This window comes from Bison bison, unplaced genomic scaffold (genome assembly GCF_000754665.1).
Source record: "Bison bison bison isolate TAMUID 2011002044 unplaced genomic scaffold, Bison_UMD1.0 scf7180017864297, whole genome shotgun sequence".
Lineage (NCBI taxonomy): Eukaryota > Metazoa > Chordata > Mammalia > Artiodactyla > Bovidae > Bison > Bison bison.
Genome location: NW_011494869.1, coordinates 3,022,267 through 3,045,433, shown reverse-complemented (window position 1 = coordinate 3,045,433; position 23,167 = coordinate 3,022,267). Strand labels below are relative to the sequence as shown.

At 40.5% G+C, this 23,167-nt stretch overlaps 1 protein-coding gene across 1 annotated transcript in view; it reads left to right on the top strand.

The window, feature by feature from the left end:
- Positions 1–223: 223 nt before the first annotated feature.
- Positions 224–23,167, top strand: part of PMFBP1 (polyamine modulated factor 1 binding protein 1) — a 41,851-nt gene continuing 18,907 nt past the window's right edge. Inside the window, exons 1-5 of the mRNA XM_010851106.1 lie at positions 224–262; positions 2,748–2,903; positions 11,769–12,011; positions 16,108–16,329; positions 22,405–22,575. Of these exons, the coding sequence (XP_010849408.1) occupies positions 224–262; positions 2,748–2,903; positions 11,769–12,011; positions 16,108–16,329; positions 22,405–22,575 (831 nt within the window). The remainder of the gene's footprint in view (positions 263–2,747; positions 2,904–11,768; positions 12,012–16,107; positions 16,330–22,404; positions 22,576–23,167) is intronic.

The following is a 23,167-nucleotide window of genomic DNA, read 5'->3' as shown; positions in this document are numbered from 1 at the left end:
GGCAGCCCACCAGGCTCCTCCGTCCATGGGATTTTCCAGGCAAGAGTACTGGAGTGGGGTGCCACTGAGTCAGTGCTAATGTCCAAATCAGATGAGATTGTGTACATTCTGAAGCCCTGGTGGTGCAACAGAATTGGGCTAGCCGGCCTTCTTCTCAGAGGACATCTAAAACTAGAAGGAGTGGGGGGTTTTTAATTGGCCTGAGAGGGTATTGAGCTTTAACATGGAGAAGCTCAAGTTGTATATCACTGGTACTTTGTTGGTGAGTCCTCGGTGTGCCCAGCTTCATACACAACAATCTGTTGACATGGTCCTCACCTAAGGATGCATATATTCAGCATCCAGGCAAGAGTATAGGGCATGTGGCACTTTCATAAAGCAAGCATTGTATGTTCACCTAATCTGCTCATAAATGCCAAAGAGAGAGTCCTGTAGCAATAGGGAATCCCTAGGCTCCCCACCCCCAAATCCCCAATGAGTCTCCATACGTATTCCCAGTAAGGAAGCCATGAGAAAAGGGCTTTTAAAAGCACTAGAATCAAACTGCTGCTCCTTGTCAGATCAAGGATTTTGTTTTCTAGTTAGAGAACAGTGTCTGTACACCTTTTTTTTTTTAGCTGCTGTACACATATTCTCTTAAGAGAGTCCCTGGTAATTGTCTTAATGGTAATTACATGCTTGGGGCAGTTGACATCCACTGTTATTTTTCTGAAAGTGGGGAACAAGGGACAGGAGCTGGAGAGGAAGAAGGAGAGTTTTGAGATAATGAAATCCTTTTAATGACACAGCCACGCCGTTAACCTAATTAAACTGTAAAGTGGTAAAAAAAAAAAAAAAAATGTTCAGGTACTAAATGGAAATGATGGAATAAATCAGCTGAGACAGCAGCACTTCTGGGAAACCTTCTGAATTCCGAATACTCTGACATTGAGGTGTCCGATTCTCGTGGTTATTTCTGCCCCCTCCCACCCCACCCCCCAGCCTTGTGCAGAGGTCTCTTAAACTGACCTGTCCAGCAAGGCTTGATTTATGATGTCCATATCAGGTCTCCAGCTCCCCCTGGGAGTATGCCTTATAAAGCTCATATATTTAAGAAGTCAGCGCAATCAGTGGGACGTGGTGGTGGAGCACCGGCTGCAGGGCCAGGAGAGCTGAACTCTCCTCTGCTAACCACCTATGGGACCTTGGACACTATCACTTGGACCACTTTGCCATTTCTGGGCATTCATGGCTTCTGTGTGCTTTTGCACCTACAACTCTCTTAGAAGAATTGCCCTTGGGCATTTGGGGTCACTTTACTCCCAAGAGCAGAAAGCTGGAAGCCCTTGGGAGCTTACACTCCACGAGACAGCCCTTAACCATTGGCTGGCCGATGCTGAGGCTGACAGCCCGGCTTTCATTGCATCTAATTAGGACGGGCTCTAAGGTGTTACTTAGACTCTGGAATTCCCTGTGGAATTAGGCTGAAGCCATTCCCACAAAACTTTGTCTGAAACTGTGCCCTTCCTTAGTTTCCTTCTCTTCCCTGTCCTGCTTCCCCCATCTACTTGCTGATTTCTCTTGGGATTGTTTTTAACAGTTGCCAGGAATCCTCACCTAAGAGCTTGCTCTGATAATTTACACAAGCAGGCACCTAGTATAAAAGCACCAGCCTCAGTTCCAACATCTAAGACTCGGAGATGGAGGTGCCTGTCCTCAGGAGTATCAGGAAGAGTTTGCACAGTGATAGGACTAAACCACTGGACAGGTTCACAGAGGGCTGCTTGCTAATATCTTTTCACACCGTTGTCACCCACAACACTGGGAGTGGAAGGTGGCATCCTATATGACAGAGTCCCCACCTCCTTCCCACGGCTGTACGCCCCAACCCCACCCAAGCTACTGTGCCCCACATTCTCTATTTTGATCTTGATCACTAATTTCCATCTGACCTAGCAGTAATTAACAAATCTTCTTCACTTATAATCAAGGACAGGGATCTTATGCAATCAGTCCAGGGATTTTACATTCATTCCCATTGATACATGTCTCCAAAGAAAAGCACAAGGTTTATAGGTGTAAAAAGTGTAAAGTGTGAGTCGCTCAGTTGTGGCCAACTCATTGCAACTCCATGACTGTAGACTGCCAGGCTCCTTTGTCCGTGGAATTGTCCAGGCAAGAATACTGGAGTGGGTTGCCATTTCCTTCTCCAGGAGATCCTCCTGACCCAGGGATCGAACCCTGGTCTCCTGTATTGCAGGCAGATTCTGTACTATCTGAGCCACCAGAGAAACCCAAGTTTGTAGGTGAGGGAAGACTTTAGTTTAGTGGGTAGAAGGGAAAGTGAAGAGACTTTTCAGAAGCCACATCAACTCCAGCACTGATTCACTAGAGTCTTGACAAGTCCATTTGACATCTCACTAGTTCATCTCATCAGTGGCAGAGCCATTAATATTATAGATAGCTCACCAGGTGCCTGAAATTGTTCTAGGCACTGACTTTCTCTTGAAAGCAAGGGAAACGTCTATGATGCCCCCACAGCAGTGGGTGAAGATTAATTAATGTAAATAAGTAATTGTCTGAATAATGCAGAGCACTCAGACACCTCGCAAATGGATACTGTGTAAACATTACACAGAATAAGTAATAACAGTGAAGGGTTGATGGACAAATTTCCAGCAAATTTAAAGTCTCTGTCAACCAGTGAACGAAAGTAAGCATTTTCTTGATAGTTCATAATTGATGCTTTTGTTTTTCTGACTGCCGAGGTGGGGGAGAGAGACAGAGACGTAAGCAGTCTGAACAGCAAGCTCTTGAGCCTGCAAGCTGACATCAAGAATCTACACAATGTCTGCAAGAGACAGGGGAAGACCTTGCAGGAGAATCAGCTCTGTGTGGAGGAGGCCATGATGAACAGCAGCCATGTAAGGGATTCACTGTCCACTTCCCACCTCTGCTCCCTCTGTTTCCACTTCTGCTTCCTTGGGTAGGAGAAATAATAGAAAGTTCTCCCACTGGTCATTCAAGAGCGCTTACTGAGCAAACAATGAGAGAGAACTAAACACACACACACACACACACACACACACACACAGATGCCATCCCTGCCCTGAGGACTTTTCAGTCTAGCTATCTTATCTCCAAGGTCATTTACATCTGAGCTCTTTTCTTTACCTGGTCTTTCACACTGAATTAGCACCTGAGGTCCATTGCCCTTAAAAAAAAACAAAAAGCCAGATCATAGTTATGTAGTTATGTAAAGAGAATAGCATCTCTGAGTGGATTTTACTTTATTTATTTTTTGGCCAAGTCTTGTGGCATGTGGAATCTTCGTTTCCCAACCAGAGATTAAACCTGTACCCCCTGCCTTGGGAGTGCGGAGTCTTAACCATTGGACTGCTAGGGAAGTCTCTTAATGGATTTTGGACAAACTTCTACATCACCCATGAAAATAGTAGCCATTCCACCTGCTCTGAGGTGTCACTTCCTGTCAGTGCAGCCGGAGCTCTTTATCGCCATACCTGCAGCTCTCTGCATATAAGCTTTACTTTTGGATACAGGAGCCCAGTCACAGGACAAGCTGAAGTGCAGAAGAATTAATGCCCCTAGAAGCAGCCCTAAACCAATGACTGATGGGGAGAGGGCTGATTAGCAACCCGTCTCCCTTACTCTATTTCACTGGAGATAACTCCAGGCACGTTCTTTGCTCCTCCTGGAGTTCCTCAAGGGGGCCCAGTACCAGGTGCTCACAGTGGCAACTGGGTTGGCCTCCTTTCACAGTATGTATCCTTCCCTGCTTTGTTCATTTCCCCACTCCCGTACCTGAGTTTCCTAAAATTACCTTCCACACAAGCTACTTACTCGATGCCTGGTTCTTTGTCATAGGACTTGCTTCCAGAGGTGCCCAAGCCACGATACTCGGTAACACTTGTCCTGAACCTGTGTGAGCAGGAGGATCTCCTGGCATGATCATCTTTCTTGAGACTCTGATTTTGAACTAACCTCCTAGGCAACTCATCAGCTGATGCAACTTCACTTCATTCTGAAGTTTTTTTCTTTTTGGAAACTCCAGCTCTAAGCTCTTTAAACCAGTCTCTAAATTTATGCACACAAGCTGGGGAGCCAGCTGGGAGATGTTTTCCCAGAGTTTCCTAAACACTTTGGGTTTCCAAGACTTCCTAACTTGCAGTCGTCATTTCTACTTGGGGACTTGAGTTATTGGTGAACATGAGGCAGGTACTGGTTGCACAGATCTGTTGCCAGGCCTCCAAGTTAGCCTCCTAGGTGCAGTCAAGGATCTGGCCTCTCCTAACTGAGAGAGTTAGAATTAGAGTTAATTAGAACTCTGTTAAGAGTTCTCCCAGGACTTACTACTTCGCTATGGAAACCACAAATTATTCCTCTGTGATGCCCTAAAAATGTTAAAAGCAAAGCAATTCTTTTTTTTCAATTCTACCTTTTCTTACTGAGCACTACTGTCCTTTGGAGAAGGGCATGGCAACCCACTCCAGTATTCTTGCTTGGAAAATCCCATGGACAGAGGAGCCTGGTGGGCTATAGTCAATAGGGTCGCACAGAGTTAGACATGACTGAAGCAACTCATCACACAGTACTGGCCTTTCTGCAGTAAGTCACAAATATAGAAAAATTCATTGGATTCCCTAAATGGATCCCAGGAAGGATACTACTGTAATTTTTTTTCTAAATATTAACATTTTAGGATATTTTCACCATTACTGTTGCAAGTTTATTCCCCCAGTCAGGGAAAGTCATGTGGCTTACAAATGTACCTGGCAACTTGGAGGGAGAAAGGTATTAAGTCCCATTTTATTATTCTAATTGCCCAAAAGAAGGTCTAACAGCTTGAAACAAGCTTTAAAACAGGCTCTTTTTTTCCCCCCAGCACTTAGCAGAGAATTTAAATTGCAGACTACACATACAAATACACAATTAGATGTAGACTTACACTCATCCACTCAGAAAACCCCTGCAAGACCTGCCTTCCACAAGGAAATATAATATGGGAACAAAGGAGGAACCCAAGGCTTTCTGAAATTTTGACTAATATCTGACAAGGAGCTGGAGAAATAAGCAAGAGGTTTAGAACACAGTTATGCAAAAAATTAAAATATGACATCAGATGTTGTGTGTGTAAAAGAGGGACGGGCAAGGTGACCTTGTAAATCAGGAATACAGTGTGCCCCAAGTCCCAGGAACAGAGAGAGCTGGGCCCGAGGTAAAGCAAGTCAGGTGCCTGGGGTGCAGAATATTGGGGCTCTCGTTATTTTTTTTAACTTGTATTTCTTTATTTTTGGCTGCACTGGGTCTTCGTTGCTGCCCGTGGGCTTCCTCTAGTTGCGGCGAGTGAGGGCTGCTATTCTCGAGGTGCACAGGCTTCTCAGTGTGGTGTCTTCTCTTGTTTCAGAGCCTCAGCTCTAGGGCTCATGGGCTCAGTAGTTGTAGCACATGGGGCTCAGTTGCCCTGAGGCATGTGGAATCTTCCTAGACCAGGGATCAAACCCGTGTCTCCTGCACTGACAGGTGGATTCTTAACCACTGGATCACCAGGGAGGTCCAAGGGCACTCATTCTTTAGGTGCCAACCCTGTACTTGTTCAGTCCTAAGATTGAATGCCTCCTTAAGATGTGCCCATCCCTTATCTCACTCTAGTCCCAACCCCGGGATGAACCTCTCTAGTGATATAAGACTAAATCAGGCTTACAGGGGAAATATCTCACTTCCCACCTCAAAGATACAGAAAGAAGTTCTGACAACGACTGGGAAAAGATGGGCTTTTTCCCTTAAATGAAGAAGAATCATCAAGGATTCAGTTTTCAGAGCAGTGCCAACCTGAGACAGAAACTAAAAAAGAGAATAAAATGGTTAAAAAGTATTTAGAAAAGCTGGCTTTAGGCAAAGCAGCAGGGCCTGATGATATACTTCGAAGAGTACTTAAGGAATTGGCAGGTGTTATTACATAGCTGCTAGCGATTATTTTTGAGAACTCAAGAGGATAAAGAAAGTCCCTGCAGACTGAAAAAGGGTAAATGAAGTGCTCATCTTTTAAAAAAGGGAAAAAGGACAATCTCGGTAATTATAGACCTGTCAGCTTAACTTCAATATCAGGGAAAATATAGAACTTAACATCAATCAATTAGCATCAACTTGAAAACCACCAAGTATTGGGTGGAAACCAACATGACTTTTCAAAAGGTGAAATCATGCCAGGCCAATTAATTTCCTTCTGTGATCAAATGGCCACATAAGCAAGGAGGGAGCAATAGCTATAATCTCTTTGACCACAAGAAGAGCTGAAAAGTAGTCTAAATATGAGAACAGGTTCCTACAGGTGGCCAAGTCCTCTATTTTTTAAGACAGCTGAATCCTGGACAGAAATCAATCTGAGAAACATTGGTAGACCAGATGGCCTCCAGTATCATGTCCAACTCTGAATGGTCATCTTAAGAACTAGTCTTACTTCCATAAGATTATTTCCAACTTGCTCATTTTCTCCAGATTTCGGTTTAAAGGTCAAAGCAGAATCTAATAAAATATCTGCCTTCACTATAAAGAATTTTTTAAAAAAAAGAAGACAAAGAAGCAGCAGGAAATGCATTATGCCTTTGTGACACGGCTTCTTGGTACAAATGTAAGTGAAATTCAGGCTTAATCCATAGCATGTCATTTTCTATTCATTTAGAATTAAGAAAAATAATCTTTTGAACACTTAAGGATAAATGAGTAGAAATTTAATAAGTCTCAAATAAGTCTAGGCATTTCTCCAAGTCTTTGAAATTTGATTCCTTTAAACCCATAGGTATCTACAGTGTGCAAATGTTTAAAATCCTCATCCAAGAAAACTCTAGTTTCTCTGCAGGTATGAGCAGTTCTTGGATCTTTATTGCCAGACAAAATAGGTCAGGTGCTACCTTTGCCCTATACTGAAAAACTTTAGTGAACTCTTATCATCTGGTCCATCTATCATATTACCTCAAACCAAGATTAAACCCAGAAGATTGAACACGACCTCTGATGAAGGGATATTATTAACAATTTGCCAGTATCATTGCCAGGTTGCTAAGCTTTACACTAGGAAAAGTCACTTTTTACCCACAGGAGGCTTTAAAGTCAAAGAACAATTATGAACACATCGAGGTATAGATGATATGCTTGGAGGGGAAGCCCTAAGAAAAGAGTTTGGCTTGTTTTAAAAAGAAAAGCATTTTTTTTATTCTTTTGGGTAATGAAAAGAAAATGGGGACATGGAAATAAGGGGAGGTAGAGAAAGAATATATAATAAGGAGACTGGTCAGTTTTCAACTGGGGCTTACACATCTGGCAGTAGAGTGGCAGGTCCAAATCAACAATTGCACACAAGTTCTAGAAGGACCAGAACTCCAGTTTCTTAATTTTTAGAGATCAAGCCACCTTCAACAAAGCTAAGAGAAATAGAACTGGAGCAAAATAGGTTATAGGTAGGTGCTTTACTAAAATAAGCCCTTCTGCAATAACCATACCCAGGTGTTCACCCTTTGCTTTAGTTCTACCCACATTAAGTATATTTATCCATGACCATGTCTTTCTCCAAGTAGTTCCCCACTCCACAGTTTCACCTATATAGACTGAGGACTTGGGCTCTTGAGAACCTCCCCCATGCATGTTTGTGTTCATGCACACATGCAAGCATGAGCGCGCGCGCACACACACACACACACACACACACACACACATCACTCCCAAGCCCCTTCCCTCTGAACCTCATTCACACATGAGTTGTAAGAATAGCACCATTCTTATCTTGAAAAGAATGAAAACACTTAATTTAAAACATTTATTGTAAATGTTGGCAATTGTAGCTGGGTAAATAAAAAATTCAGCTTTGTTTGGCCTAGGAAAGAAGTCTCATCCACTTCCCTCTGGCCACATACACCAAATGTTCAGGTCAAGGGTTCAGCTTGTCTTTGTCTGGAAATTCTTCTGCCTACTGACCATTATGGTCCATTTTATGTCTTCTCTTTCAGATTGAATTGACACAGTCAGCTGTTGTCTTTCTGGTTCTGAACTGGGTTGAGCCTCCCTGACCTTATCTGTGCTGCCCCTACCCACTCTCATTAGAGAAGATTTTTTTCCTTTTGGGTGCCAACTCTTACTGAAGTAATCTCTTTAAATCTCCATCTCTCCAGGACTTCCCTGGTGGTTCAGGGGTTAAGATCCATGCTTCCAATGCAGGGTGCACCAGCTCAGTCCCTGGTCAGGGAACTAAGATCCCACATGCCATGTGACACAGCCAAAAATAAAATAAAAATAAATAAAACTCCATCTCTCCAGTTACTCAGACCAAAACCATGGAATCATTCTGCCCTGGATGACCATTATCTCCCCTCATCCCACATCTAATGCAGAAGCAAATCCCGTGGAGTCTACTTTCAAATATGCATCTAAAATCCAGCCACTTCTTCCAGCTTTTACCTTGGTCCATGCTGCTGTCCCTTCTCACCTGGATTCTTGCAGCAGCCTCCTTGCTGGTCTCCCCACTTCTGTCCTTGGCTCCCTCCAGTTTGTTTTCAATATAACAGCCAGTGTGTCTTTTGTGACATCTACAGGAGATCATGTCACTCCTCTGCTCAGTACCCTCCAATGGCCTTTCATCTCCCTAAAAGGAAAAGTTAAGGATTTAAGGATGGCCTACATGGTCCTAAAAGACCTCTCCTCCCTTTCCTTTCTCGCCTTACCTGGTACCACTCTCCCCTTACTTTCTCTGCTACAACCTGAACAAAGTGGCTCCTCAAACACCATCAGGCGCCTCCTACCTCCAGGTCTTAGCACTTGCTGTTACTTCTGTCTGTAGTGTTCGTGTTGTACGTTCCCACCAGGCTTCTTCCTTGACTGTCTTAACTCAGATGTCACCTTCTCGTGTGGTCCTCCATGAGAACACTTAATTCAAAATCACAACTGCGTCCATCTTGGCATTCCTCATCTCCCTCCTCTGCTTTATTCTCCTCCATAGCACTTTTTCCTCTTAATAAACTGCACAATTTACTTCTTTAATTTGCTACCTCTCTCTCTCTCATTCCCTCTCTCCGACCCTCACTCCCTCCACACATCTCCCTCACCAGTAGATGCAGACCTCACGAAGGCAGAAATTCTGTTTTATAAAATTCTGTATCCCCATTAACTAGTAGAGTGCTTGGCACATAGGAAGTGTACCATAATATTTGCTGAACAAATTAATTAAATGAAAATATGACATTCACATGACAGCTGTTAATGTTCATAGCAGTATTATTCATAATAGCCAAAACCTGAAACAATCCAAATATCCATTAACTGGTGAACAGATAAACTAAATATGGTATAGTCACACTGTTCAGCAGTAAAATGAACAGAATACTGATTCTTGCTACAGCCTGGATGAACCTCAAAAACATTACGCTAAGTGAAAGAAGCCAGACACAAAAGATGACATATTATACAATTCCACTTATATGAAATGTCTGAAAAGGGCAAATCCATAGAGACAGAAAGCAGATTAGTGGTTGCCTGGAGCTGGGGTAGGAATGGGAGTGACAAATGGGCATGAGGGAATTTTTGAGGTGATAGGAATATTCTAAAACTGGATTGTAATAATGGTTGTACAACTCTATAAATTTGCTACAAATCATTGAATTGTATACTTAACAGTAGTTGAATTTTATGACATATAGAGAAGATGCTGATAAAACTGTAAAAAAAAAAAAAAAAAACAAATTTAATTTCAGAAAAGTTTGAAAGTACTCTGTTAATTGGGCCAAGGTCACAAGCTCAAATTTTGGGAGCCAGTTTTCATGTCTTTCTTTCCTTCAATACCTGGCTCTCTGAATCTCTAATCTAGGCCCTATACGAGTAGACATGACCCCTGACCTTCAGAAATTTATGGTCTAATTAAAAGATAAGATGCACAGAGATCATTACAATGCAAGGCAGAATGTGAAATGCCACATTAAGGACATGCCCAGAAAGTCTATGGTATTGATGCAAATACAGCTTTGAGGGAAAACAAGAAACAAAGCAGTATTTGGGCAGGGTTTTAAACAATGAATAGGAAGACAGTACGCAGAGGAAGGAACTAAGGGATGCCTACGAGCCAGCTTCTTCATCCACCTCTCCTTCACAAGTCACCATGTTACCGAAAGTGGGACCTGGCTGCTCACCACTCTAAAACCAATACTCGAGAGGCAAGGTTGGTGAAAGGAAAGTTTGCTGTATGTGAGAGGCCAGCAACTGGGGAGGAGGGTGGGCAGACTCATGTCCAAAGGCTGACTCCTGCCACTGACAATCAGTGGCCAAGAGCTTTTAAAGGGGAGTTTCAGGGGCATATAGATGGAGGAAAGGGGCTACATACACAAACAGCACCATCAGCTGTGACAGTCATCTTGAAGTTGGTCATGCAGTGGTCTGATCAAGCGTCATCTTGATAGTTTTAAGTATAGTTGATCTTCAGTTCCAGGGTTGGTTTGTTCCCATTTCTTTGAGGCCAGTTCTCAGAATTGTGGCAGCTTATGTCATGGCTACCAGAGAAGGCAATGGCAACCCACTCCAGTACTCTTGCCTGGAAAATCCCATGGGCGGAGGAGCCTGGTAGGCTGCAGTCCATGGGGTCGCGAAGAGTCGGACACGACTGAAGCGCAGCAGCAGCAGCATGTCATGGCTACAGTCTGGTCATCAGGTAGTTAACTTCTTCCACCTGGTGGGGGTTTCAGTATCTACAAGACAGCTCACAGGGTATGGCTCAGAATATTATCTATATAGCCCTTGAGAAGGAGCTAAAGTTCCTTGACTTTGTTTAATGACTAAGCTATTATGGTTTGGTCTTGTTGGACTACTTTCCTTTGCTTCTGCATTTTCTCACTTCTCTGATTAAACTTACGCTTTGGCTAAAGTTTTTCTACAGACAAAAGACAGGTGGAGAACATGCAGGAGAAGGACCATAGGGTCCTGCTTCTGTTTCAACTGGGAATGTTGGGCAAGAAAATATAGAAGCATCCATGTGAAGACCTCAGTTGTACCAGAATAAACAACTCAGGGATGTGTCCTATGAGCAGAATACCTGATACAATGTAGGTGCTCAACATATGCTTATGGAATGAATGAATGAGTGAAAATTTAAGTGGGGTCTAGCAGCATTTCAGGTTGACTGTGGACTGGCAAGGAGAGATCTCTCTCTCTCTCTCTCTCTCTCACACATACAGACACACACACACTCAGCAACTGCAAGCTCATATCTGCCTTCAAGAGGAGACAGAGTCAGTGCTCAGATGTGCCTTAGCAATATCTCTGCCTCCTGTTTCCCAGCATTCCAGAAAGCTATTTCCCCAAGAGTTTGTCCTTTTATTTGGGCATTTTTAATAATCAAGTTTAGTCCAAGAACCATAACCAGAAATCCATTCCATTCCAGGTCATTTGTGTTTTCTTTTCACTTGAAGACAAAACATAAGCATATTATCGAGTGTATCTTTATAGTGCTCTCTAGGTCCCTTTCGTGTGTGTGTTTTCTTCTGACCTACATAATAGGAATGGTAGATCTAAATAGTAGGAAGGAACTATGGTTTTTTCCTTCTTTTAAATTGTTCATACAGAGTGAAAGTACAAAGTAATGCTTTATTGTGAACAGAGTGAAACATTTAATAAGTGCTCTGGAGATGAAAAGACAAAAGGGTGGATAGATGGATGTGAATGGTTGATCAAAAAAAAAAAAAAATCAAAGAGTGACTGCCTGCTTGGTAACAATCTAAAGCCTTTCTCAATTACAGAATAAGAAGACAGCCTTAGCATTTGAGGAGTCACACGTGAATTTTGAGCCTAATAAGCAATGTCATCTAAGGCAACTCCAACAACTCAAGAAAAAGCTGCTGGCCCTTCAGCAAGAACTGGAGTTTCGCACCGAGGAGTTGCAGACTTCTTACTGTTCCCTCTTGCAGTATCAGTCAGTCCTGGAGAAGCAGACTTCCGACCTGGTTATTCTCCACCATCACTGCAAGATGAAAGAAGATGAGGTATAGAGAAAGTAACTATGGAAGTGTCCTATATGACCATGTATCTACAGAAATCAGGTCAAAACTACTAGAAAGCAAGCAGTGGACTTAGAGGAGAGCTTCACATCTTGAGCAGATTTTATCTACTTGCCCTCTTTAACTCTTGATTTCTTTGAAACTGAACAGAGGGAACTAAACAGAATGGCATAACTGGGTGAGAGGTCCAGTATTAATGCATACAGGGTGTGTGGTATGTGTGTGCGTGTGTGGGGTGTATGTGTGCACATGCACACATATGTGTGTGGTGTGCACGGAGGCTTATCATCTCCATTCTATTACCATGGCAATTTAAATGCAAAAGACTCTAGGTCTCTAGGGGTTATGAAAGAGGTATAAAGTCCACTAAATCAATCATTTTTTTAGAAAAATCAGATTTCAATCATATATAAATTCCTGGCACTTGCATAGCGGATAAGATAACCAGATGTTGAGTCTGAGTTAATCACTGAGAGTACCTCGTCAGTCATTTTTGCAGACTGGAGTTTTAGATCAAGTAGACTCGACTTAAGTACATTCTGGATATTCATTTCTATTCATGTCCCGGGGTGGTATTTTTCTTTTTTTAACCAGAGTATATCATCTCTATAGAATCCCAAGTAAATTACAAAGACAAAAGCCTTAGAACGAAAATCAGTTGGGCAGTGGTAGCACTAGCAGTAGTAAAACCATGGGTTTGAAGTAATGGAACAGGCAGCCTCCTCTGGCATTGTCCTCCTCTGCCTTTGGAGATAAAATTCCAAGGACTGTCTTGAATGGTGCTATTACTTAATGACTAACTCCAGGGAATTTATGAAGGGCCTTGAAGAAACATGGAATTTTTTTTTAAGGAAATATTATGACCAATGAGAATTTGCTGTAAAGGATTGGGAGGGAAAGAAACAAAGAAAGGTTATTCTACAAAATATAATCTGGGACAAAGCCTGTGAGCATAAACCATGGTTTAATAAAGCTAATGCAAAGCTGTATTAAAACTGGTTGGTTCACCCTAACTTAAACAAGAGCCCAGCCTGAATAAAGTGACCCTGAATTATTAATAGTTGGGATTTTATTTGGCTTCATATAACAGAAAACGCCAAAGCAAGTGTCTTAAATAAAATAGTTAGACACTGTTGTTTTTAAAGACACTGGACACCAGACAATGAAAGACAGTAGTCTTGAGAAATGGGAAACGAATGAGGTGAGCACTACTATTGTCCTTGGCTTATTGTTTCGAGTTTCTAGTCCATGACACAAAAATGGGAGTCTGGGAGAGCCTGGTAGACTCCCTTACTTGAAGGGAATCATCTAAGGATCCCAGAAGACTAAGTTCTTAGAGTTCGTAAGGTAGAGTAACAGAGAAGATCGAGTTGCACAGAAAGAGAACTCTGGGGATCACCAGATCTTTCTTTAGTAATCAGAAAATATAAAAAATGTATCAAGCTAGACTTGTCTATCTAGTGGAAGGATCTTTCAAAAAAAATAAAATACTTTTTATTTTTAAAAATAGTTAATTTCTATGACATAAAATAAGAGAGAGGTAGTCTAAGACTGCTACCTGTGTCCTGTCTTTCGGCTCCACCATCATCAGCTGAGAGCTTCCATTTTCCAGGTCACCTAAGATGGCTGCTGGAGCACCAACCTTTACATCTTTGTTCCAAATAATCAGGGTGAGGGTAGGAAACGGGGTAGAGAGAGAAAGGCACACTCCTCCCTTTTAAAGGACACTTTGCAGAAGCCCCACACAATACTTTGACTTATATACCACTGGCAACAATTAGTCACATGGCTGTAACAATTTCTTAGGAAGGCAAAGAAATGCAGTGTTTTAGTGAGGCACACTTTTGTCCCAAACAAAGTCAAGGTTGTTACAAGGAGGAGAGGAGGAATTGTTGTGGAATCTGGCAAGCAACAGTCACTGACACAGAGCCCAATATGGGAAAGTCCTGGAAAGTTACTTTCAGCACTCTGCCAAGTTCCCTCAGTACTTTGTTCACAGAAGTATCAAACTTCTAAGTTTGGGTTTCCCCACAGCAGATCCTAAAACAAGGAGATGGCTACAAGTATGTGTTAGTCACTGTCATGTCTGACTCTATAAGTACTAGTTAATTCAGGAGGGAGGTGATCCCACGAAGCACAGTGAAAGAGTAAGGAAGTGTGTCAAACAAGGACAGGAAGCCCATAAAGAAAATTACAATTAAGATCATTGCTGAAACTACTGGATAGCTCAGGGAACTACTCAGTGCTCTGTGGTGACCTAAATGGGAAGGAAAGCTTAAAAAGGGGGGAATATATGTATACATATGGCTGATTCACTTTGCTGTGCTGCAGAAAATAACAGCATTGTAAAGCAACTATACCCCAATAAAAATTCATTAAAAAAAAAAAAAGATTATCACTGCTGTGGGAAACCAGGGTTCAATCCCTCTGGAGAACTCCGGTAGGAAATATAGGACACACTGAAAATTGATCCCAGCCAATCGTTCCAGTCAGTGGTTGAGGGTTGCCCCTGATATTGTTAACTCCCCGTACTTGTCACTTGTCTTGTCTTGCTCCTCGGCTTGAGTGGGCTCCTGGGGCCAGTGCATCCCTCAGGCAAAAAAACTAAAGATGCTTGCAGTTGGAAGGGAGTTAGCATACGGAGGGATGGTGAGTGTCAAGGGGGTATAGGCAGGCCTCCTGACAGCTTCTGTTATAAACATATGAATATAAAATATTCATTTTCTCTTTTTCTTTTTTTTCTTTTTTTTAATTTATTTTATTTTTAAACTTTACATAATTGTATTAGTTTTGCCAAATATCAAAATGAATCCATCACAGGTATACATGTGTTCCCCATCCTGAACCTTCCTCCTTCCTCCCTCCCCATACCATCCCTCTGGGTCGTCCCAGTGCACTAGCCCCAAGCATCCAGTATCGTGCATTGAACCTGGACTGGCATCTCGTTTCATACATGATATTTCACATGTTTCAATGCCATTCTCCCAAATCTTCCCACCCTCTCCCTCTCCCTCTCCCACAGAGTCCATAAGACTGTTCTATACATCAGTGTCTCTTTTGTTGTCTCATACACAGGGTTATTGTTACCATCTTTCTAAATTCCATATATATGCGTTAGTATACTGTATTGGTGTTTTTCCTTCTGGCTTACTTCACTCTGTATAATAGGCTCCAGTTTCATCCACCTCATTAGAACTTTTTCTTCCCTAATAAACACCTCAAAGTAAATGATCCTTTCCTAAGATGACTCTCAAAATGGCAGGCAGCAAATACATCAGCTTAAACCAACAGAATGTGTTCTATCTGAATTCTGAACTATTTGAACCCAAATAAAGCCTTCCTTGATGACCCTCCTGCTCTTAACTCCTTCAATACATATAATGCAAGTCATATAATTTAGCACACTCAAGAGTTGTTTGCTAATTTTAAATTGTATCTCCCCCAATAGAAGTTTGTAAATGCTGTGAGGGAGGAGCCTGTGCTGTGTAAGTATAAATATCCCTAAGCACCAAAGACATTGTTCTTGAGCATTCAATAAATATGTGTTCAATTGGTTCACTAATTAACTGATTAGGAAGAAAAAGAACCTAAATAAGGAGGATGCGAATTCCCCAGGAACTTCAGGTCCTATTCCCCCACTGTCTGTAGGGACCTTTGCTGAAGCAGACCTGTGTGCACCAGAGACTCCACATTTTCTAAATTAGACCTCTAGAGAATACCTAGTAAAGAAATAATACTTCCATCTCAAGCCCTTTAAAAATGGAGCTATACATTCATTCCTGTTAATCAACTAACATTATCTTTATTGAATTAACTACATACCAGGAAGAATGGGAAACAGAAATGGTCCCTGCCTTTAAGAAGCTTACCATCCAAAAAGGACAATCTTTTTAAAAATTTTTTCTAATCATTACCATTCTGATTTTACGTATGGTAGCTTTTAGATCTGTGCTGGGCCTATTCTTTGCATCTGCATTTCTAGTTAAGATAAAAGACTCCTCTGCATGCTATCTTACAGCCATATCCTTTCGTCATTAGATGCTTCCGTGGGTTCAGTGTGGTCTCTTTACTATACCAACAGGTGATTCTCTATGAGGAGGAACTGGGAAATCATAATGAGAACACAGGGGATAAGCTCCATTTGGCCCAGGAGCAACTCGCCTTGGCTGGGGACAAAATCGTCTCCCTCGAAAGGAGCTTAAACCTCTACAGGGATAAATACCAGACTTCCCTGAGCAACATCGAGTTACTTGAGTGCCAAGTGAAGATGTTGGAGGGGGAGCTCAGCGGGATCGTCGCTCAGGTAGGACTTCAACCAGACCACTTGGGCCAGGAGCTCTCAGTGGTCCCTGCAGTGGTCCCACCCTCTCTGTCAGAAACCCAAACTTTCAACTAGTTGTCATTCCTTCCCTTGACTTTTGTGGCCCTCAGCTTTGAACTTCCAGCCTTCACATCTTTTTTAAGATTGCTCCTTAGGAATGTTAAGGCTTCTTAATTAACATAAGGAGAAGAAAAGAAAGTGTATTCAACTCTTTGGGACTGTATGGACTGTAGCCCACCAAGCTCCTCTGTCCATGGAATTATCCAGGCAGGAACACTGGAGTGGGTAGCCATTCCCTTCTCCAAGGGATCTTCTCCACCTAGGGATCGAACGCAGGTCTCCCACATTGCAGACAGATTATTTACCGTATGAGTCACAAGGAAAGATAATATAAGGAACCACCACTTCAAATAAGACAGAAAGTAAATTACCAAATGAGCTTCCAAATCTTCCATTCTTGCCTCTTCTAGGTCACAAGACTCATGCAAATCATAGCTTCAGAATCAAATAGGAGGAGAAAGTCACGAAACACAGCAAAGAAGAGCCAAAGTGCCTGAACTTGTCTCTTTTTTCTTTTAATTGGTTTTTTAAATTATACAACTAATACAACAATATAGGCTTTCTAGACAGAATTATGGAGATTAAATGTAAAAGTCCACATTTTCCCTTCTCCATCCCACTCTCCTCCCCCTAGGCAGTCACTCAAAATGTGCTGGCAATCTTCCCCAGCCTATTGCTATACACTTACATATATAAAATGTTGAGGTTTTCTTTTTTCATAAATGAGTCACTTTAAAAATGTGGTTCTGTACTTTGCTCTTTAAATGTATATCTTGATGGTTTTTTCTTTTCTCTCTTAATTGATGATTTCTTTTAGTTACTACCTTGTATTCTGTAGTATGACTGTACCCTGTGCCGTCTACTGACCTGTTTTTCTACCACATACAGGGGTTAATTCCTGAAGTGAGATTTTGCTGGGTCAAAGGAAATGCTTATTTTTAATGTTTAAAGAGAATTCTACATTGAATACTAAAAAAGGTTCTACCAGTTTACACTTTGACCAACAATAATTCCCCCACACTCACAGGGCATGTTTTCAGTCTATTTAAGTTGTGTTAAACTGATGGATGGGGGAAAATAAAACAGATTTTCTCATTACAATTTTTATTTCCTTTCATTCTAATAATTGTGGGTTGAGCTCCCCAGGAAGCAGACTCTGAGACAGACTGGCATGTCAGACATTTTTAGAGAAAGGTCTTGGCATCAGCTCCTATGAAGGGAAAGGAAGCAGGGTTGGGCAGAAGGAGATATTGGGCTGTCCCAGCAAATGCCTTAGTCAACCTCATGGCAAGCTTTGAGACTGGAAAGACCTCTAGAGCAATTATAAACTGGGGAGAAGGGAGCTGGCCTTTATACCTCCATGGTGGTCAGTGACTGGATGTGAGCTGTCTTCCTAGGGAAAGACATGACCTTGGGCAAATGTTTTCTTCAACCCAGGCAATCCCCAAGAAGGGCAGCACCCCCGCAGCTAGAGGAGTAAGTCTTTCACTGCTGAAGGGGATCGGGGAGGCAGGTCACAGTGCCCACCTCATGAACAAAGTATTGAGCCCTGTTCGTAAGTGTATAACCATTTTTTTATTGGATTGTTAGCCTTTTTTGTGTTAACTTATAGGAGGTTCTTTGGAGAAGGAAATGACAACTCACTCCAGTATTCTTGCCTGGGAAATCTCATGGACAGAGGAGTCTGGCAGGCTACAGTCCATGGAGTCCAAAGAGTCAGACACGACTGAGCAACTAAACAGCAACCGCATAGACGGTTCTACACCTTCTATGATATAGATTTAGAAGGTTCTTCTATATCTATATTATAGGTAATAATGTTTCATTATATAAGTTACAAATATTTTCTCCCAGTTTGTAATTTTTATTTTTTCTTGTTAATGGTGTTTTTCAACATACAAAAGTTTTTAATTTTATGAAACTAAATCTCTTGGCCCTTCTTTAAATAGATCCTAGGTTTTATGTCTTATTTAGGAAGGCCTTCACTACCCCCCCCCCAGATTGCAAAAGTTTATCTTATACTGTCTTTTAACAGTTTTATAATTTTGTAGTTATATTTTATATATATATATATATATTTCATTTATAAATAATGAGCTGCTGTTGCTGTTTTGTTGTCCAGTCATGTCCAACTCTTTAAGACCCCATGAACTGTAGCCAGCCAGGCTCCTCTGTCCGTGGGATTCTCCAGGCCAAAATACTGGAGTGGGTAGCCTTTTCCTTCTCCCGGGGATCTTCCCGATCCAGGTATTGAACCCAAGTCTCCCACATTGTAGGCGGATTCTTTACCGCTGAGCCATAAAGGAAGCCCAAGAATACTGGAGTGGGTAGCCTATCCCTTCTCCAGCAGATCTTCCTGACCCAGGGCCAAGAAGCCCCATATAAATAATGAGAGAAGGCTGTAATTTTATGTTTATCAAAATGGATCTCCAGTTGTCCCAGCTCCACTTATGAAACATCCCCACCTTTTCCCATTGACGAAGTGCCAGCTCAAAATACATACTAATCTCTTTCTGGATTCTCTGTTCTTTTGATCTACTTGTCAGTTCCTGCACCAAGATCAGAGTTGTTTTTGATAGTAACTGATACTATGTTTCCATACCTCCTTTTAGGGCGGGTCCAACTTCACTGTTTTTTACATTCAAATATTTCTTGGTCTTTTTTGTATCTCTTGTCTTGGTGAAATTCATATTGTCTTACTTTCAAACTTTATATTCATTTGGGAGAAATTATCATACCCTATAGAACATGACAGGCTTCCCCAGTAGCTCAGCAGTAAAGAATCCGCCTGCAATGCAGGAGACACAGATTTGATCCCTGGGTTGGAAAGATCCCTGGGAGGAGGGCATGGAAACCCACTCTGGTATTCTTGCCTGGAGAATCTCATGGACGGAGGAGCCTGGTGGACTACAGTCCCTGAGGTCGCAAAGAAACAGACACAACTGAAGTGACCTAGCACGCACACACACATGGAACATGATATGTTTCTACTTTTAGTCAAGGCTTCTTGTGTGTCCTTTAAGTAAGATTTTACACTTTTCCTTATAGATCTCACATATTTCTTGCTTAAGTTTATTCTTAGATGTATTACAGTTGTTATTATTTTATGAATGAGCTCTTTTGTACATTTAATTGTGTTAATTATTGTTGATGTAGAGAAAAACTCTTATCCTGGTATTTTTGAGCTCTGTTCCCAGATTTTTAGTTGACTATCTCAGGTTTTCCTAAATTGCTTTCCTTATTGGCATTTATACAATTTATTTTCCATCTTACCACATGGACTAAGACCTCCAGAACAGTGTAGAATTGTAGCATCCTTGCCTTGCTCCTCATATTTTTAAATGTTTCTAATATCCCACTTTTAAATATAATATCTGTTCTTGGATTCTTGTTAATATCCTTTTTGAAGTTAAAGATGTAACTGTCTCTACATAGCTTATCAAGAATTTTTACCAGGAATAGATATTGGATTTTATTGGATGTTTTTGTTAGCACCTATCAAAGTAATCATAGAGTTTTTTTCCTGTAATGAAGTGTAATAAATTAATAGATTTTCATTTATAGAACAATCTTTACATTCCTGGAACCAATCCTCCTTGATATATGTTATTATTTTAATTAAATAATTTAATTTTAATTAAATAATATATATCATAATAAACTGCTAAATTAAATCATAATAAACTGCTATTATAAGCTTATTAGCATTTAGTTTTTATCTATTTTCAGAAGTGAGATTATTTTGATGACTTAAATTTATGTGTTCTCATCTCATATTGGTGTCTGGATTATGCTACCCTAATGTAAATGAATTTGAAAACTTTTCATCTTTTCTTTAATTTCTTGAGCTAGTTATATGACAGACAAAATGTACATTTCTTTAAGATTACAAATAAAGCCAACTTTTACTTACTAAGCGGTATACTCCACCTCTTCTACATTCTTGGACTTTTCCTTTTGCTGCAATAATTCCTTGTTAATTCTTTCAGAAACAACAGTGAATGGAAAAAATTCTCAAAATTTCCATGTCTGAACAAGGTTTATTTTGCCATCATTTGTGAATACTATTTTGATTGGGTATACAGATTTACAACTAAGTCTTAGAAAACTATAGCTGTGTTGTATTATACCATGCAGTATTAAAGAGGAATTGTTAGTTTTCAACCTGTTTCTCATTTTGTGTGAGTCACCTGTTTCATCTCTGAACTCTAGAGGTTTTTAGGCTCAGGATTTTTTAAAATTTATTTCTCATTAAGTCTCTCAACACTTAGCTGATCCTTTGAAGATCTACATTTTTTTCAATTCCAAGAATTTTTCTTCTATTACTTTAAAAGTAATTTCTATTTTTCATACTGTAAGTATTAAGATATTGGAATCTGTAGATATCATCTTTCTGTTTCTTAACCTTTTTATTGTTCCCCATTCCTTTTTCCACATAGACACTGAATTATTTATATACTCATGGGCAACTTTCACGCTCAGTGAACATGAACTATTTCTAACTTTGCCTGAAAAAGCCCAGTTAGGGATATAGTTTAATGGAGAAAGGATCTACCATCCAAACTAGGACTTTTTGTTCTTTTTTGCTTCTCTGCATCAGTTCACCCCATTATTAGTGCAGACCAGTGAACAGGTAGTAACCTTCATGCATGATTTCAGATAATCTAGAGAAAGACATTTAAAAATAAAAAATGCAGTTCTAGGAAAACAGACACATTCATGTTGATGAGAGTGTCAATTGGTAATTTCCTTGAAGGATAAGCATGCAACAGCTATCAGAGTTTTAAATAGACCCTGTTTACATAGATTCCTATAATACATCTACAGATTTAATCTACACATAAACTACAATAGCTACTCAAAGATTTACGTGCAAAAATATTCATTGCAGCTTCATTTTAGAAAAATACTTGGAAACAGCATATATTCCCATCAATAGGAAACTAGATAAACATATTTAAAAGAGCCAAAATAGAGGCACATGTACCAACATGGATAAATTTCTAAGACATCTTGTTGAGAAAAAATTTATGTTTCAAAAAGTGAAAATAATATCTGTATTCTGCAATATTCATTTGTATGTATGTAAATGTATAGATAAAGTTCTAGAAAAATATGCACAAGTTATCATCTCTGGAGAATGCAGTAAGTATGTGAGCAGAGGTGGTGGTCAAAGAGAAATTTAGACTTGCCTGTAATATTACAGTGTTCTTCATTTTAGAGGTTTGGGGTGGGGCAGTTTAGGGTTTGCTTTTTTTTGTTTTTGTTTTTGTTTGGCTGTCAGGTCTTAGCTGCAGCATGCAGGCACCTTGTTGCAGCACATGGATTTCTCTCTAGTGGTGGCATGCAGGCTTACTTGACCCTTGGCGTGTGGGATCTTAGTTCTCCAACCAGAGGTTGACCCTTGAGTCCCCTGCATTGAAAAGTAGATTCTTACTGGACCACCAGGAAAGTCCCTACAGTGTTCTATAAAAATTTTATGTATATTTGTGTGTGTATTACTTGAAATTAATTTGAAATTAATTTGACATTTTGAAATTAATTTTAAAAGAAAAATAAGATAGATCTACAAATAGCAATATGGAAAATATCCTAAATAAATGTTTAGAATAGTATGCAGAAGACTTTCACTTGGGTAGGGAAAGAGTAAGGGGTTACACACACATATATAAGTGATATGTAAATATGCATAAACTCTCCCCAGAAGGATATACAAAAAACTGGTACCATAGACCATCATGGAAAAGGGGACCTGGGTCACGGAGGGTCAAGATTTACTTTTCAGTGTTTTCTCTTGTGAACCATTTGAACTTCTTACTGTATGTGCACTTTTTAATTTGTTTTCTTTTGTTCTGGAAGATCTGATTCACATATATGAATCAGATATGTGAACATGAACTTTTAGAATATTGGTCTAGAGATTGTTTGTGTTCATGGCATTCTGAAATTGATTCCAAAATTGGCTCAAAATCAACCTATCATTTTTAAATATCTCAGGATCCCGAGAACAAGGGTGATCATTCAAAGGTGCGTATATTCACTTCTCCCTGCATGATTCAAGAGCATCAGGAGACCCTGAAACGATTATCTGAAGTCTGGCAAAAGGTCTCTGAACAGGACGATCTAATACAGGAACTTCGAAATAAGCTAGCCTGCAGTAATGCTTTGGTAAGTGTCTCCTTCTAGAACATTTTCCCAAGAGACCCAAAATAAAGTCTTGAGTAAAGGAAGGAGGGGAAAGAATCGCCTAAAGTAATCTCTTCGCCAGCACTCCTCACATGTCTTACGCATACATGCCCCTGCCTCTTGTTCATGTTCTACTTGCTGTGCATCCCCAACTCACACTAAGTCTGAGATTCTAAAGAGACTTAAAATCTCACTCAACAACCAAGGAGTCCATCAACAAGGAAACAGTTAAAGAGATTAAAAGAAATTATTAAAGAGACATCCATATTATGGAATAATAATATGCCAAGGAAAAGGATTAAGTAGATCTGTAAGGGCTGCATGGAAGGATATTTGTGGTATATTATTGAGAAAAAGTTTCAGAATCCTGTGTAGAGTCCAATCCAGCTTTTATTTTTTTAAGTCTTAGATCATAATATAGAAGTATATATCAGTGATCCCCAACCTTTTTGGCACCAGGGACCGGTTCCTGGAAGACAGTTTTTTCACAGATGGGGGAGGGGGTAGCGATGCTTTCGGGATGATTCAAGTGTGTTACATTCATTGTGCACTTTATTTCTATTACTATCACATC